This window comes from Oryx dammah, unplaced genomic scaffold, assembly GCF_014754425.2.
Source record: "Oryx dammah isolate SB20612 unplaced genomic scaffold, SCBI_Odam_1.1 HiC_scaffold_23, whole genome shotgun sequence".
Classification (NCBI taxonomy): Eukaryota; Metazoa; Chordata; class Mammalia; order Artiodactyla; family Bovidae; genus Oryx; species Oryx dammah.
In genome coordinates, this window is record NW_024070207.1 from 85,796,694 (window position 1) to 85,815,105 (window position 18,412).

The 18,412-nt window shown below is 40.6% G+C and overlaps 1 protein-coding gene across 3 annotated transcripts in view; it reads left to right on the forward strand.

Moving 5' to 3' along the window:
• Positions 1 to 12,569: 12,569 nt before the first annotated feature.
• The window catches only part of VSIG4 (V-set and immunoglobulin domain containing 4), a 35,851-nt gene continuing 30,008 nt past the window's right edge, over positions 12,570 to 18,412 (forward strand). For all 3 annotated transcript variants that reach the window (XM_040266087.1, XM_040266089.1, XM_040266088.1), the window contains exons 1-2: positions 12,570 to 12,728; positions 17,338 to 17,694. In XM_040266087.1, the coding sequence (XP_040122021.1) occupies positions 12,674 to 12,728; positions 17,338 to 17,694 (412 nt within the window). In that variant the 5' untranslated portion in view covers positions 12,570 to 12,673. The remainder of the gene's footprint in view (positions 12,729 to 17,337; positions 17,695 to 18,412) is intronic.

Here is an 18,412-nt window from a genome sequence, read left to right on the forward strand (position 1 = left end):
CAAAGAAATCAGGACTAAAGGTGGCTGGGGGTCCGGACACAAGCTACCATCCTAATTACACCCGAGGAACCCTGGGTATTAATAACTGCGGGGGGAGGAACAATCAGTCGATTTCCTTTTGGACACTGGAGCAACATTTTCTGTGATCAGTGAAGTGCCTGGTCCACTTTTCTCCTGACCCACTATCATAATGGGGCTGTTTGGATGAGCCAAACGTTATTATTTCAGTTTTCCTCTAAGCTGCAACTTGGACTCTGTGCTGTTTTCTCACGAGGTTCTCATCTTGCCAGAGACTCCCTCACTCCTTCTGGGGAGGGATATACTGAGCAAGGTTTAGGCCTCTCTTTTCATGAATATGGAGCCTACTCTTTCTCCCATTAATTGAACAAAATGTAAATCCTAGAGCGTAGACTGATGGAAGAACTATGGGTTGAGCACAAAATGCTGTTTCTGTGATTACCAAGTTCAAAGACCCTCACCTATTTCCACATCAAAAGCAGTATCCACTAAAGACTGAGGTTTAAGAAGGGTTAAAACTCATCATTGAAAATTTGAAAGAACAAGGGCTATTAATTTCCTGAACAGTCCTGGTTCCAAATAGGAAAAGGAGTACATCAAGGCTGTATATTGTCACCCTGCTTATTTAACTTATATGCATAGTACATCATATGAAATACAAGACTAGATAAAGCACAAGCTGGAATCAACATTTCCTGGAGAAATATCAATAACCTCAGATATGCAGATGACACCATCCTTATGACAGAAAGTGAAGAGGAACTAAAAAGTCTCTTGATGAAAGTGAAAGAGGAGAGTGAAAAAGGTGGCTTAAAGCTCAACATTCAGAAAACGAAGATCATGGCATCTGGTCCCATCACTTCATGGTAAATAGATGGGGAAACAGTGGAAACAGTGTCAGACTTTATTTTTTGGGGCTCCAAAATCACTGGAGATGGTGACTGCAGCCATGAAATTAAAAGACGCTTACTCCTTGGAAGGAAAGTTATGACCAACCTAGATAGCATATTCAAAAGCAGAGACATTACTTTGCCAACAAAGGTCCATCTAGTCAAGGCTATGGTTTTTCCAGTGGTCATGTATGGATGTGAGAGTTGGACTGTGAAGAAAGCTGAGTGCCAAAGAATAGATGCTTTTGAACTGTGGTGTTGGAGAAGACTCTTGAGAGTCCCTTGGACTGCAAGGAGATCCAACCAGTCCATTCTGAAGATCAACCCTGGGATTTCTTTGGAAGGAATGATGCTAAAGCTGAAACTCCAGTTCTTTGGCCACCTCATGCGAAGAGTTGACTCATTGGAAAAGACTCTGATGCTGGGAGGGATTGGGGGCAGGAGGAGAAGGTGACAACAGAGGATGAGATGGCTGGATGGCATCACTGACTCGATGGACATGAGTCTGAGTGAACTCCGGGAGTTGGTGATGGACAGGGAGGCCTGGTGTGCTGCGATTCATGGGGTCACAAAGAGTTGGATACGACAGAGCAACTGAATTGAACTGACTGAACAGTCCATGCAACACTCCTACTTTGGGTGTAAGAAAGTCAAGCACTAAGTGAAGACTTGTTCAAGATATATGAATAGTAAGTACCTAATCCTATACTTTATTGTCTGAAATTTCTGAATGAACCAAATATTTTTCAGTCATTGATTTGAAGGATGCTTTCTAGAGTTAAGCCTATACTAAATAATTCTCTACCTATGACTTCAAGACTACTAATAGGATTCTTGCACTTTACAGTCTATTACCGCATTTGGATTCCAGATTATGGGGAACTTCTCTTGTTTTTATATACACTTCTAACTGAAACTCAACAGGCCAAGACTGATAAACTGGTTTTGTCACCAAAGACTCAAAAGGCTTTTAAGACTCTTCAAGGTGCTCTCTTACAAGCTCCTGCTTTAAGCACCCACAGGGTTAGAATTTAATCTGTTTGTTACTGAAAAAAAACAAGGTATGGCCTTGGGAGTGATGACACAACCACAAGGGCCTCACCTACAGCCTGTAGCTTCTATTGGTTTGCTAGTGTCTGAAGCTCTTCAGTTTACTAATGGGTGAAAACTTACTGTACTGACTTCTTATGATATGAGCAGAATCTTAAACTCTAAAGTTCAGAGTGACAGTGGCTCCACCTTTAAAGCTGCTGTAATTCAAATGATTTTTATTTATTGGTATATATTATTATATACAATGGGTATCTTATAGTTTTTTAAATGCTTTTTAAAATCTGTTTATTAAAATAATGAATTTTAATTTCAGAAAATTATGAAAAGTAACAAGTACAAAAGAAAACTTATTTCAGCCTGCCAACTAAAAGAAAATATTAATATTTGATGCTTATTTTCCACTTAATATAATTACAAAAATAAATTATTAAAGAAAATATATAATCATTGAGAAAAATGGGAAAATTAAAAAAAAAACTTTAAAGTTGTTTTGAAGCATTATAGGCAAGTACATCATATATTTAATCTAATTAGATCATAACATGTATAGTTTCATACTACACTTCATTGCTTAATATTAGATTATAAACTTTTTCCTAAACCTTTAAAAATTTCTCCAAAATTTACAGCTTTATTGATATATATTTCACAAACTATAAAGTTTACTTATTCAGAGTATACAATTTAATCATTTTAATATATTCACAGAGTAGTGTAATCATGATCATAATCAATTTTAGAATATTTCATAACTCCCAAAAGAAAACTTTACCTATTAGCAGTCACTCCTTATCCCTTCCATTATCTTCCAGTCCTAGGCAACAACTAAATCTATCTTCTGACTCTGTATATTGTCCTATTTGCTAATGGAACTTTAATAATGACTTATTTGTTTCTACCTTCCAATATGGGTACAGATATTTTCTTAAAATCCTCCAGATGATATGTGCTTAGGGAATGTAAACTTATGCTTGGCACAGTAGAAATGTTATCACATGGTGTGCAATTATGTAGCTTTTGGTGTGTCATAGGTCAAATCCTGTCTGAAGGCAAAATAGCATCTCATATCTGAAGGCTAAAATCTAGCATGTTAGTCAAGGGTATAAGTGCTGAAGAGGAAGTCATCCATCCATGCAAAAGTGGCCCTGTTCCACCCTGAACTTGAGCTTGAAGAAACCACCATTCCTCCCAATTCTTCCTATAGAAGATCCATCACGTCTTCAAAGTTCATTTCAAATGTCACCACATTCTGCTCAAAAGCTTTCATAATCTTTTGGGAATTTAATTATTCACTCTGCTATGACTTTATAGTATTTTAAAGTCCTAGCTATATCTCCTTCTAAGTTCAATTTTGTTAAACCTATCAGACACTAAGCATCTGGTACATACCAGGCCCTTGGCTGGGTCCAGAATTATATAGATTCAAGAGGGAGGACACATATGTACACCTGTGCCTGATTGATGTTAAAATACAGCAGAAATCAACACAATATTGTAAAGCTATTATCTTTCAGTTAAAAATAAATAAACTTAAAAAAAAACCTCATAGTACAAGACACAGTATTGATAGGAGTGACGCAAAATATGGACCCTGACTACAGACTGCATAGGTTCAATTCCCAACTCTGATTCAAATTAACTATAAAGCCTCAAGAAAGCCATCTACATTCCACAATGTAGATATTTTACCCTGATCACCTGTAAAATATGAATAAAATTAGTACCTTCCTCATAACCTTAAGGTTTAAGGGTTAAATAAGGAACTTAAGACAGACCTGACACAAGTCAGTAATCAAACATCTTAGTGAAATGAATTGGGGTTAAATTGAAAGTCAATTCATGAGAGGGATGAAACTCCAGTACTTTGGCCACCTGATGCGAAGAGTTGACTCATTTGAAAATACCCTGATTCTGGGAAAGATTGAGGGCAGGAGGAGAAGGGGACGACATAGGATGAGATGGTTGGATGACATCACTGACTCAATGGACATGGATTTGGGTGGACTCTGGGAGCTGGTGATGGACAGGGAGGTCTGGCGTGCTGCAGTTCATGGGGTCTCAAAGAGTTGGACATGACTGAGCAACTGAGCTGAATTTGAATCAGAGTTGAGAATTGAACCTATGCAGTCTGAAAGATTGGCAGGCCCAGACTGTCAGGGATCTTCCTAGACAATAGGATGTCAGGGTTTCTTACTCAACTCTCCAAGTCAGTGGTAAAATGAATGGAAGTAGCGAGCGCATGAAATGTGGTCAGTGTGTATACATCACATCCACCCACTTCGTCAGCACAAATGTCTCACTTCCTTTTTTCTGTCACTTTAAGAATCAGAGTAAGAGGAACTTTGCTGTTTATTGTTCAGTCAAAAAAAAAAAAAAACAAAACCTGGTGGCATATATTAATACTTGCTTCATTTTAAATTTTTTGTTTTGTTTTGCATTCTTTGAACATACATGCAACCAATGAATCTAGTCTTGTGTGTGTGTTTATAACATCCCCACACTTAAGGTACAGATATATCAACTCCAAAACTGTTTTTCCCTCTTGAACTTTGGGTTTTTCCTACTTAGCTCCAAGAGACTTCTGACAACTCTTCTGTGCTTTTCAGAAATATTTTGCTTGGCTTCTTATTTTCTTATATACTCTTGTCCTTTCTATTCTAAGTGTTCAGTCATAGAAAGAGCTTTGAAATCAAGCACAGTTGAAATTGTAGCTCAGATTTGCTTGATTCCAAAGCTCTTTCTATGACTGAAGTCAATAATTCCTTCTCCATCCTCTTTGCCTAGCTAGTGCTAACAAAATTTCAGGTTCCAGTCCACATTTCAGCTACTCTCAGAAGTCTTCTTAAACCAGTGAAGTCCATAGGAATTTTTACTATCTCTGTGTACCCACTGTACAAATAAATTTCTATCATTCCCTTATCATTTAGTATGTGAGGCCTGTTGTTAGTTTACTTTTAAATGGATCTCCCTCTTTTTCATGTTTCTTTGGTTAATGCTTGGGTTATGTTTTATACGTGTATGTGAGTGTTTGCACATGTATACACATGCTTCTACTGTTGTCTTCTGTTTTGCTTGGATATATGGGTCTGTGTTTCAATGCTTGTTTTTGAAAAGGTTGAAAGTATTTAGGTTGTCCTCTGGTTTATGGCTTCCCTGGTAGCTCAGTGGTAAAGAATATGCCTGCAACACAGAAGCTGCAGGAGACAAGGGTACAATCCTTGGGTGGGGAAGATCCCCTCAAGGAGGACATGACAACCCACTCCAGTATTCTTGCCTGGAGAATCTCCATGGACAGAGAAGCCTGGTAGGCTACAATCCATACAGTCACAAACTGTTGGACATGACTGACGAAAGTTAGCACAGCACATGGTTCTGTGTTTCAACCCTTGTTTTTGTGTCGATGTGTATGTCTGTGTATATTTGTGTGTCTATACGACTGTTTTATGTGTCTGTATTTTGTTTTTTCTGCATGTATATTTCATGTGTTTTGTGAAGAAGGAAATGGCAAACCACTCCAGTACTCTTGCCTGGAGAATCACATGGAGGGAGCAACCTGATAGGCTACAGTCCATGGGACCGCAAAGAGTCAGGCACGACTGAGTGACTTCGTGACACAATGACAATTAATATTTATGCTTATGGTCATTATATACACATATGTATACATACATATGCATACATATACGGGACTTCCCATGTGGTGCTAGCTGCGTGGTGTGCTACTGCTACTGCTAAGTCACTTCAGTCGTGTCTGACTCTGTGCGACCCTGTAGATGGCAGCCCACCAGGCTCCCCCGTCCCTGGGATTCTCCAAGCAAGAACACTGGAGTGGGCTGCCATTTCCTTCTCCAATGTATGAAAGTGAAAAGTGAAAGTGAAGTCGCTCAGTCGTGTCCGACTCTTGGCGACCCCATGGACTGCAGCCTACCAGGCTCCTCTGTCCATGGGATTTTCCAGGCAAGAGTACTGGCGTGGGGTGCCATTGTCTTCTCCATGCGTGGTGTGGGAGTGACTTTGAAGACATACCCCATGTCCAAGGGCAGAGAAGTCCCAGCAAGACAGTAGGTGTGGAGTGGTGGCTGCACAGGGCTCAATCAACTGTGAAGAGATACTCCATGTCCAAGAACAAAGGAGAAGCCCCAGCAAGACAGTAGGATGGGCAAAATCATATTTACAATCAAATCCCATACCTTCCAGAAACACTCAGAGAACTCAAACAAACCTTGTGTGCACCAAGACCCAGAGACCCCACAGAGACTCTACGGGTCAGCAGCAGACTGCTGCAGGGGCAGGGGATCTCAGTGCCACAGGCCTGGGTGTGGCATAAGCCTTCTTGGAGGAGGTTGCCATTAAACCCCATCATAGAGCCACCAGAACTTACACAGGACTGGGAAACAAACTATTGGAGGGAACAAACAGAAACTTGTGTGCACCAGGACCCCACAAGAGACTGACCCAGACTTGTCCAAGAATGTCCAGGAGTCTCTGGCAGAGGTGTTGGTCAGTGGTGGCCTGCTGCAGGGCTGGGGGCCTGAGTGTAGCAATGCATGCATGGGACCTTTTGAAAGAGGTCACCATTACCTTCATTTACTTCCATGATAGTTTGGCTCAGGTCAAATAACAGGGAGGGAACACAGCCCCACCCATCTATAGAAAATTGAATTAAAGATTTACTGAATATGGCCCCACCCATCAGAAAAAAGACCCAATTTCCTTCTCAGTCGGTCTCTCCCATCAGGAAGCTTCCATAAGCCTCTTACCCTTCTGCATCAAAGGGCAGACAGATCGAAAACCACAATAACAGGTAACTAACCAATCTGATCACATGGACCGGAGCCTTGTCTAACTCAGTGAAAGTATGAGTCATGACGTGTAGGGCCACCCAAGATGGACGTGTCATACTGGAGAGTTCTGACAAAATGTGGTCCACTGGAGAAGGGAATGACAAACCACTTCAGTATTCTTGCCTTGAGAAACCCCTTAAACAGTATGAAAAGGCAAAAAGATAGGACACTGAAAGATGAACTTGGTAGGTAGGTGCCCAATATGCTATGGGAGAAGAGTGGAGAAACAACTCCAGGAAGAATGAAAGAGATAGATCCAAAGAGAAACAACACCCAGTTGTGGATGTGACTGGTGATGGAAGTAAAGTCTGATACTGTAAAGACTAATATTGCATAGGAACCTGGAATGTTAGCTCCATGAATCAATGCAAATTGGAAGTGGTCAAACAGGAGGTGGCAAGAGTGAGCATTGACATTTTAGGAATCAGCGAACTAAAATGGACTGGAATGGGTGAAGTTAACTCAGATGACCATTATATCTACTACTGTGGGCAAGAATCCCTTAGAAGAAATGGAGTAGCCATGATAGTCAAAAAAAGAGTGCAAAATGCAGTACTTTGGTGAAATCTCAAAAATGACAGAATGATCTCTGTTCATTTCCAATGCAAACCATTCAACATGACAGTAATCCAAGTCTATGCCCTCACCAATAATGCTGAAGAAATTGAAGCTGAATAGTTCTATGAAGACCTACAAGACCTTCTAGAACTAACACCAAAAAAGAAAAATGTCCTTTTCATTATAAGGGACTGGAATGCAAAAGTAGGAAGTCAAGACATACCTGGAGTAATAGACAAATTTGGCCTTGGAAGACAGAATGAAGCAGGGCAAAGGCTAATAGAGTTTTGCCAAGAAAATGCACTGGTCACACCCTCTTCCCACAACACAAGAGACAATTCTACACATGGACATCCCCAGATGGTCAGTATCATAATCAGATTGATTATATTATTTGCAGCCAAAGATGGAGAAGTTCTATACAGTCAGCAAAAAGAAGACCAGGGACTGACTGTGGCTCAGATCATGAATTCCTTATTGCCAAATTCAGACTTAAATTGAAGAAAGTAGGGAAAACCACTAGACCATTCAGGTATATCCTAAATCAAATCCCTTATGATTATACAGTGGAAGTGACAAATAGATTTAAAGGATTAGATCTGATAGATAGAGTGCCTGATGAACTATGGATGAAGGTTCATGACATTGTACAGGAAGCAGGGATCAAGACCATCCCCAAGGAAAAGAAATGCAAAAAGGTCAAGTGGTTGTCTGAGGATGCCTTACAAATAGTTGTGAATAGAAGAGAAGCAAAAGGCAAAGGAGAAAAGGAAAAACATACCTATTTGAATGCAGAGTTCCAAAGAATAGCAGAGATAAGAAAGCCTTCCTCAGCGATCAGTGCAATGAAATAGAGGAAACTAATAGACTGGGAAAGACCAGAGATCTCTTCAAGATAATTAGAAATACCAAGGGAATATTTCATGCAAAGATGGGCACAATAAAAGACAGAAATGTCATGGACCTAACAGAAGCAGAAGATATTGAGAAAAGGTGACAAGAATACACAGAAGAACTATACAAAAACTATTCTCACAACCCAGAAAACTACGATGATGTGATCACCAACCTAGAGCCAGACATCCTGTAATGCAAAGTCAAATGGGCTTTAGGAAGCATCACTATGAATGAAGCTAGTGGAGGTGATGGAATTCCAGCTGGGCTATTTCAAATCCTGAAAGATGATGCTGTGAAAGTGATGCTCTCAATATGCCAGCAAATTTGGAAAGCTCAGCAGTGTCCACAAGACTTGAAAAGGTCAGTTTTCAGTCCAACCCCAAAGAAAGGCAATGCCAAAGAATGCTCAAACTACCACACAATTGCACTCATTTCACACTCTAGTAAAGTAATGCTCAAAATTCTCCAAGCCAGGCTTTAACAGTACATGAACCATGAAGCTCCAGATGTTCAAGCTGGATTTAGAAAAGTCAGAGGAACCAGAGATTAAATTGCCAACATCCACTGGATCATTGAAAAAGCAAGGGAGTTCCAGAAAAAACATATATTTATGCTTTATTGACTATGCCAAAGCCTTTTACTATGTGAACCACAACAAACTCTGGAAAATTCTGAAAGAGACAGGAATACCATACTACTTGTCCTGCCTCTTGAGGAATCTGTATGCATGTCAAGAAGCAACAGTTAGAACTGGACATGGAATGACGGACTGGTTGCAAATCGGGAAAGGAGTACGTCAAGGCTGTATACTGTCACCCTACTTATTTAACTTATATGCAGAGTACATCATGAGAAAAGCTGGGCTGGATGAAGCACAAGCTGCAATCAAGATTGCCAGGAGAAATATCAATAACCTCAGATATGCAGATGACACAACCTTTATGGCAGAAAGCAAAGAACTAAAGAGCCTCTTGATGAAAGTGAAAGAAGAGAGTGGAAAATTTGCCTTAAAACTCAGCATTCAGAAAACTAAGATCATGTCATCTGGTTCCATCTCTTCATGACAAATAGATGGGGAAACAGTAGAAACAGTGTCAGACTTCATTTTGGGGGGCTCCAAAATCACTGCAGATGGTGACTGCAGCCATGAAATTAAAAATGCTTACTCCTTGGAAGAAAAGTTATGACCAACCTAGACAGCATGTTAAAAAGCAGAGGCATTACTTTGCCAACAAAGGTCCGTCTAGTAAAGGCTATGGTTTTTTCAGTAGTGATGTATGAATGTGAGAGTTGGCCTATAAAGAAAGCTGAGTGCTGAAGATGATGCTTTTGAACTGTGGTCTTGGAGAAGACTCTTGAGAGTCCCTTGGACTGTAAGGAGATCCAACCAGTCCATCCTAAAGGAAATCAGTCCTGAATATTCCTTGGAAGAACTGATCCTGAAGCTAAAACTCCAATACTTTGGCCACCTGATGTGAGGAACTGACTCATTTGAGAAGACCCTGTTGCTGGGAAATTTTGAAGGTGAAAGGAGAAGGGGATGACAGAAGATGAGATGGTTGGATGGCATCACCAACTCATGGGCGTGAGTTTGAGTAAACCCCAGGAGTTGGTGATAGACAGGGTGGCTTGCTGTGCTGCAATCCATGGGGTCTGAAAGAGTTGGACATGACTGAGCAACTGAACTGAAGTGAATTGATGTGGTACTAGTGGTAAAGAACCCATCTGCCAATGCAGGAAACATAAGAGTTGCCAGTTTGATCCCTGGGTCAAGAAGATCACCTGAAGGAGGGCATGGAAAACCACTTCAGTATTCTTGTCTAGAGAATCCCCATGGACAGAGGAGCTTGGTGGGCTACAGACCATAGTTCCACAAAGAGTTGGTCAAAACTGAAGCAGCTTAGCACACACACATATATACACATGCATATATGTATTTGTCCTTATGTATATGCATCTGTGTTTGTATATGATATTTTTGGGTTTATGGGTTTATATGTATGCATGTTCTTGAGCAGGACCTGTGTGGATTTCCTTTGTGCACCACTGCTTCCTTCCAGCTCAGTAAAACCCAAGGTACTTGTACACACTGTGCTTAACAATATCATTTTTGAAGACATACAGATATGCGTTTGAATCTTGTCTAGGTAGCTCTATACAGGTAACTGATTTCAGTATTCTGGGCTTCCATCTCATTTTTAAAATGGTGACTTGTGCAATTCATTCATGAAAAATCTTTATTGAGTATCTATCATATGTTAGTCACTTTTCTAGGCACTGGGGATATCGTATCAAACATGTCTTCATAGTGTTTACATTCTAGAGTGGACAGACAACAAACAAATAAACCAGTAAATATACAATCTGCCAAGTAGTGACAAGTTCTAGAAAGAAAAAAGAATAATAGCATAAGGAAGAATAGAGTGACAAAAGATACACAAGAGTGAGGACAATAATACCATAATACCTACCTAGGAGATTGTAGATACCAAATGAAATAATCTGCACTAAGTGCTTAGTACAGTGCCTGGAAAAGCAAATGATTAAGAAATACTAGCTGTCATTGTTATTCTTGTTACTGTAAGTATATTATAGTTTGATTTTTAAAGATCAGAAAAGATACAAATATCAAGTTTAGCAGTGCTCATGTTACAACTGGGGAAGTTGAGGCACAGAAAGATTTAACTTGTCTAAAGTCTCTGGAAGATGCAAAGTCAGGTCTGTCTCTAGGATTTCTAACTTCACCTTCAATGGAATTTCTAACTTTCCCTTCAATATTCTTCTTTCTCAACAGTTACTGAGCCTACTGCAGAGCTGTAAGTCTTCCCTAGAGAAATGCTGTGCATGCTCTCGAGGACATTTATTTATGTTCAGATTTAGGAGAACCTAACAAGAGGCAGGAGGCAGTTCAATAATGCAATCACCAGGCCAGACAGAAATTGACACCAGTCCAGGGGGGCATGGGGTTCTAGCTCTTCATCAGGAAAAGACTGTGTAGGTGAAGAGGTGTGTGTGTGTTTGTGTGTGTGTGTGTGTTTGTGTGTGTGTGTGTGTGAATGGTGGTGATGGTAATAGGATGTTGGTTGGGAAATACAAAAGCAGGGTTTTCCAAAGTTCAGGGTTCCCTGAGTGATGACCTGATGGGAAAGAATGACTAAAAGTTCCAGTGAGGTAGACTAAATGAAGTGACCAAAAAGAAAGGGACAGCCAAGGAGAGACTGAATTCGGAAACCAGAGGGACTTAACAGAATCCCATGTGATAATGGCAGAATCTGAAATGCTAGAGTCTCCTCTTAGCCCTTGTCCAGCCTCAAGTCATCTGTATATAATCACACCTTGACAGGCACTAGGGGTGGTTACACACAGGAGTGGAGGAGACAATGTCTCTCTTTGGAGACCCACTTCAGTGTGAATTTGTTGAGTGTATTTTTCCTCTTGGAAGTGTTTATATTTTCAAAGATTAGTGAATTGTTAGCAGTGCCAAACCTAGAGATAGACATCTAGTGGACTTAAAGTCACCCTGAGGCCTGTGAAGAGAAGTAACTAAGCTTCTCAAAAGGCCTAATATCACTCTTACAGGTCAGGTGTATGTATCAGTGTAAAACCATTTAAAAGGTCAATCTGATAGAGCATACCACTGTCAAATCAATTGCCAAGTACACTGGATGCCAGACCTAACTTTCCAACTAAAGAAATAAATAAAAGATTCCTTATGAGCAGTAACGGAAACTTTACCCTTACCACCAAAGAGGCAGAGCTATCAGAGAAAGCTTTCCCTATGGGAGATGTGGGGGTATATTCCCCCATAACAGCATTATTCATGAGCTTACAAATTATTTAAGCACTAATATATAAAAATATCTTTCATAAACTTAATCTCTTGCATTCTGAGGCCCATAGACACCCATCCCCAACTCTTCGTTTATTTACATAGACTGAATAGACAGGGGTTAACAGTACAACCGCTGAATATTGCATAGGCCAGCAAAGTTGATCTATTCTACCTGGGTACACCAGGAAGGAAAATACTCCCATAGTGGAGGGAGCACACTCATCCCAAACGTTATTCCTCAACCTCACCTTGTTGAGGAAATACAAAATAAACACAGCTGGGGAAATCAAAGACCAGAAACTCCTACTGGCTGCAGGGAAAGTCAAGTTAATATTTTAGCAAGAGGAAGAATTGCTTCACTCACAGTTAAAACTCCAACCCCAGGCAGGGTAGGGAGGGGGTGCTCATGTGACTTGTACTGAAATAGGGAAGGAAGGGGAATGTTAGATGTGACTGGGAGTCCATGTGGGTGATATAAGGAAGAAAAGGAAGTAAGCAAGCACAGACTCTGGAAGCCATCAGGAGTTCATCTTTTTAATATCAGGAGGCAAGAAGAAAGGACAGAAGTGGCTCTGGCTGTGATGGGGCTCTTACTGGGCCTGCTGCTCCTGAACCACCTACTGGTGGTCATCTATGGTAAAGTAGTAAAAGGGGGTCTGGCTGCCACTTTTGGCACAGGCAAAAATGGGGGAGTGGGAAGAAGTGGGATTGAATGCCTACTGAGGAAAGCCTACACCTGCTAAATGAGTGACTGTTCTTAGCCAATGCTCCAGATTCTGTCAGCTTTGGGCAGAAGGGAGGGAAGTGTTGAAGGTTATTGAGGAAGCCAGGGGATAAGTTTGGGTAGAAACTGGAAAGGATCCTCCCCTGTAAAACATACACATTATTTTCTAGTATTTGTTATATCTCAGGGACATTAAAAATGTTCCCAACATCATTTAATTCCCTTCCCCATTTATTGCCCTTCACCTAAAATTCTACCACTATACGTTTACCTCTATGCTCCCCGGTTTGGATTTTTGTTAAGATATACAGCCTCTGAATAAGTAATGTTGTTAGGATCTAGATGTGACCTTAGAAGTAACCTAGATCCACCATTCAGTGTTATGAACAAGTGCTCAGAATATTTGTTCACATACTTGCAGTGACTGAGAATCCACTATCTGTCCAGACCATCTAGTCTATCCAATCAACTGTTAGAAAATTCTTCCTTGTGTTGAACTAAATCAATTCCCTTGTGTCTTCTTTCAAAGGATCCCAGCCCTGTTTTTTGGAGACACAAAGAATATATCTTCTCCATGTTGTGACAGGTCTTTAGAATGCTGTGGACAGAAACAATGTTCCTTTGATTCATCTCTTCTCTAAGTTAAACAGCTTTAGCTTCTTCAAGTGTTCTTCACAAGACTTTGTTTCTTATCACTTCCTGGGATGACTCACTTCCCTGTGGACATGGCCCAATTTGTCTGGGGTAATTTGTCCAACTTAATGCTGGACTTATATACCAAAAGAGGATTGACTATCTCATAGCAGCATTATTTTCTGAAATCCTACTGTATCTTCATTTATTTCCTTGAGAACGGAAATAGCCTTTTAGGAAACTGCTGCTGCTGCTGCTAAGTCACTTCAGTCGTGTCTGACTCTGTGTGACCCCATAGATGGCAGCCCACCAGACTCATCTGTCCCTGGGATTCTCCAGGCAAGAATATTGGAATGGGTTGTCATTTCCCTCTCCAATACATGCATGTGTGCTAAGTCGCTTCAGTTGTGCCCAACTCTGTGATCCCATGGACAGCAGCCCTCCAGGCTCCTCTGTCCATAGGATTCTCTTGACAAGAATACTGCAGTGGGTTGCCATTTCCTTCTCCCTTTAGGAAATTAAGCCTGAGTAATAGCTAAGTGAAATTCACTATAGGGTAAAAGGATCCTTGATTCATCCCTGCTTATTCCATATCCTTAGAGGGATAGACTAGATGGGTGCTAACTTGGTGCTATTTAGGTGGTTAGAAAGAATCCAACTTTTCATAACTGACTCAGATTAAATCACCTTGTCCTGGAGCTCTGTCATCCATCAAATTCTACAACCTCAGAGTTAGAAGAGACACTGAAGTAAGTCACCCAAGAAGGAAAATAATTTGTTCCAGGCCACAGAACATTAGCAACAAAGTTAATGCTCCTAAAAATGATTGTTCTTTCTACAACTACAATGTTTTCATTCTCTAATACATTTTAGAGTGCACCTCTCTACTTTCTCCAAATCAGTTAATTTGAGCTGGGAATTAAAGAGACAAGACTGGAGTTCAGAGGACCATTTTGTAAACGTTAAATTCAAATCACGTGTGTGTGTGTGTGTGTGTGTGTGTGTGTGTGTGTGTGTGTGTGTGTGTTGTTCCCTCCACAGCCTGTGGAGGTCATTTAGACCTAGAAGCAGGTCTATCATTTGTGTGGAGAGTCTTACACCACAGACCTGAGACTGAGAACAAACTGGCCTATAGCATCTTCCTTCTCCCTTGATCTCAGTGTCCCCAGCTCATCTGTATAGTGAAGAGATCAGTTTGGCTGATCTCAAAACACCCTGCCAGGTGGACAACTCTGGAGGACTGTGGCTTCACTTCTAAAAAGCCTCTCGATTTAAGACATATGTTGAAATAATAAAAATAAATCATAATATTTGCATTTTGTAAACACTATAAACATTTTTCAAATATCTATTATGTAAGCTAATTCTCTATTGCGTGGGCATTATAATAGGGGGAGAGAGGCCAGACAGAGATGTTCAGGGTCATCAGAAGATCTCACTGCCTGTTTGATGATATGAGGATGAAAATTTTAAATGGAGCCCATAATAGATCTCATAACCACCCAAACCAGGCCTTTCCTTGCTTTAGGATCATCACACAAGCCACAGGTCTCTTTACTTTTTAAAGTCCAGGCCCCAGGACTAGTGTGGGCCCCAGTATTAGCCCTTCTTTCTCAAGTCAAAACACTTTCCAACAAAGCCCTTTGAGTCAATGCCCAGCCCTTTTCTTTCTTCTGAAGGGATGAAATAGTTGAATAATATTCAGTCTCCTGAGGGAGGATAGCTAAGCTCTGAAGTTGTGGGAAAGATTTCTCAGAAAGCAGTTGGCAGATGAGAGAATCATTGTTTAGGCTGTCGAGAGGATATTTTCTAGTCCCAGGATAGCACTATTAAGCCATATCAAATAGATCCAGATAAGAAGGTGCTGGTTTCAGTTGTAGCTGGTAGATTAATCAGTTTAAAAAGTAAGGAGGCAGTGTGTCATCTGAAAGACTCCATTCTAGTCTTCCAGGCTTGGCTGTGCCCCTACTTTCTGTATGACTTTGAGTAAGCATCTTTCTTTCACTGAGCCTCAGCTTGTCCATATGTACCATGAGGGAATGTGACTAGGTGGATTCTAAAAGCCCTTCTAGCTATGCCATACTGGAAGTCTCCAAATTCCATCCTGCCTGGTATTTCAAACCCTGTTGTACCAAGTACCTCACCATTTGGTGGTTTGCAAGGATCCATAATGGGCAAAGTGTCTCCCCAAGAGTTGGGAATTTCCTCAAATAGATTTTCCCCTACCCAACTTTCCAGGAAAGTGATTAGTATTTCTTAATTTGAGCTACATTTCACATTGGCTGCCAAGCTGCCTTGTTGCTAAAGTGTCCTCTCTAGTTTCCCTACAACCAAGGGATGACCTATTACCTGTCCATAATTCGATAGGTCCCAGCAGGTTGTAAAGGAGTTTTACTAGAGTCTCTGTTGAGGGCACAGGCCAAAGGCTAGACTTTAGCATTCCCATTGATAGAAGCCCTGGTATTTGGCAATACATTCTGGGAGCCAGAACACATTCCCCCACTCTATCTTTCGTCTGTTTGATTAAAGCCTGGGAATCTTAGGCTATATAAAAATCTTTATTTGATAAGGGTTTCCCTGGTGGCTCAGTTGGTAAAGAATCTATCTACAATGCAGGAGACTTGGGTTTGATCCCTGGGTCAGGAGCATCCCCTGGAAAAGGGAATGGCTACCCACTCCAGGATCCTTATCTGGAGAATTCTATGGACAGAGGGGCATGGTGAGCTACAGTCCATAGAGTTGCAAAGAGTCAGATATAACTGAGCGACTAACTCTTTTACCTTCTATACTTTGAAACTACCTCTCCTAAGAGAGATATAAAGACATATTTAAATACAATCCTTCGTTCCTGACTCCAGTTAAGTAAAACACAAAATCCTCAAGATATAAGCTTATAGATGGAAATTGTTAATGGAAGGTGGTATCTCTCTCAACACCCCCAACTTTTCCCCCTTAGTTTCCTTTCTCAGCAAGCCAAGAAACAATCACCCTTTGGCCCTACCACCATTCCTACCAGGCAGCTCTAAGATTATACTCAGAACCTTTTCTCTTCCAGATATTTTCCTCTCCATTCCTCCTCAAGATGAAATTTTCCAATGTACTTTTGCTGAGAACTCAGAGAAACCAAAAGGAAGATAAAGAAAGGATAGAAATCAGAAAAAAAATATCAAGCTTACAAATTGCATGTTTTCAACATTTAACAATAACTAATGATTTTGCTAAACAGAAATGCATCTTATACAAGTTTCCACCCTGAGAGCTGTCCTTTGCCTGCCTCTTTCTTCCCCTCCAGAAAATAATTTTACTGCAAGGCCCCAATCACTGAGCCTTTCTGAGGGAGCAGTGAGGAATAAGCAGGGTAGATAGTCCTTTCTTTCTGAATCCTGAAACCACTGCATTTCTCCAAGTGCATAATTACATGCAGTAAAATAGCTCAGACCCGATTGCTCAGCATTTGCTCCCATACTTCTTTTGGAAAATGTTGAAAGAGGTTTTTTTTTTTTTTCATGGATTTACAGAATATTAGACTTTGTAGGATCCTTAGAGTTCATTCCATTCAGAATTTCTATATAATATATGAAATAAATAGGTCCACCATGGTGTAAATGGACTTACACAGGGTCACTTCAAAGCAAGGAAGTGACAGGAAAAGAACTTGAAACTCACAAGTGCTAAAAAAAAAAAAAAAAAAAAACTTTAGGGCTTTCCTTCTAAGGACTGGTTCTGATTGATGAGAGAGCTGGCAGAGAACAAAAGATCATGAGAAATCCGAACGTATGAGTTAAGGGTGTGTTTCTCAGAACCCTCTTGAAGCCTGCCACTGCCATCTTAGATCTCAGATGAGTGTACTATCTGTGTCTTCTCCTTCTTTTGTTCCCCCCTCTTCAGGACATCCCATCCTGGAAGTGCCTGAGAGTGTGACAGGGCCTTGGAAAGGGGATGTAAATATTCCCTGTACCTATGGTCCTCTGCAAGGCTATACACAAGTCTTAGTAAAGTGGCTGGTAGAACGTGGATCTGACTCAGTCACCATTTTTCTACGTGACCCCTCCGGAGACCATATTCAGCAAGCAAAGTACCGGGGCCGCCTGCGTGTAAATCATGAGGTTCCAGGAGATGTGTCCCTCCAACTGAATACCCTGGAGATGGATGACCGGAGCCACTACACATGTGAAGTCACTTGGCAGACTCCTGATGGCAACCAAGTTGTGAGAGATAAGATCGTTGAACTCCGAGTCCAGAAACGTGAGTTACTATGGGTGTTAAGAAAGTACTGGTAAGCAAAGACCCAATAAAGGACTGCAATCCTAGAAATTCCTAAAAAACCCATAGACCTTAGTTTACCTCTACATAGTCTCTCTTCAGTTATATGTGCTAATCAGAAGTAGTGAACAGGATAGTCTCAGGGTTATCACTCTAGTGGCAGAATTTAATAAATGTTGGAAAGGCTTTCTGGCCTTCAAATCTCTACTCCTTCAAGTGTTCCAGAAATTCCAGCACCCATAGTCTGATTGTATCCTTGGACTCTCTTAAAACTCATAAAAATAAGTATATCTGATCAGGTTATCAGAGAACGTATAAATGTTCACAGAGAAACTCTGGGGAAGGGTATGCATGGATTAGTCAAGATAAGCTTAGCTAGCTTGACAATTTTACAAAAATCTGACCCCTGGTCATCCAAAACTTCAGATAAACCAAAAACTCTGAACAAAAACAAGCAAACAAAGCAAAATGAAAAATGAAACCAAAACAAAAAAGTTATTTGGGCTTTGTTTTAATCAGTTTATTTTTTTAACTACAGATAGCACAAATCCCCAAATAATGCAAAATGATACTTTTTCCAAGGTAATTATTTTCATTTAAGCTGTCTTATTCCCTTTTATTCCCCACATCAGCAGCCCTTTATAGTTCCCTTTGCAGAGATATTCATAACCCTAGACTCAACATGGATGACAGCCTTGTG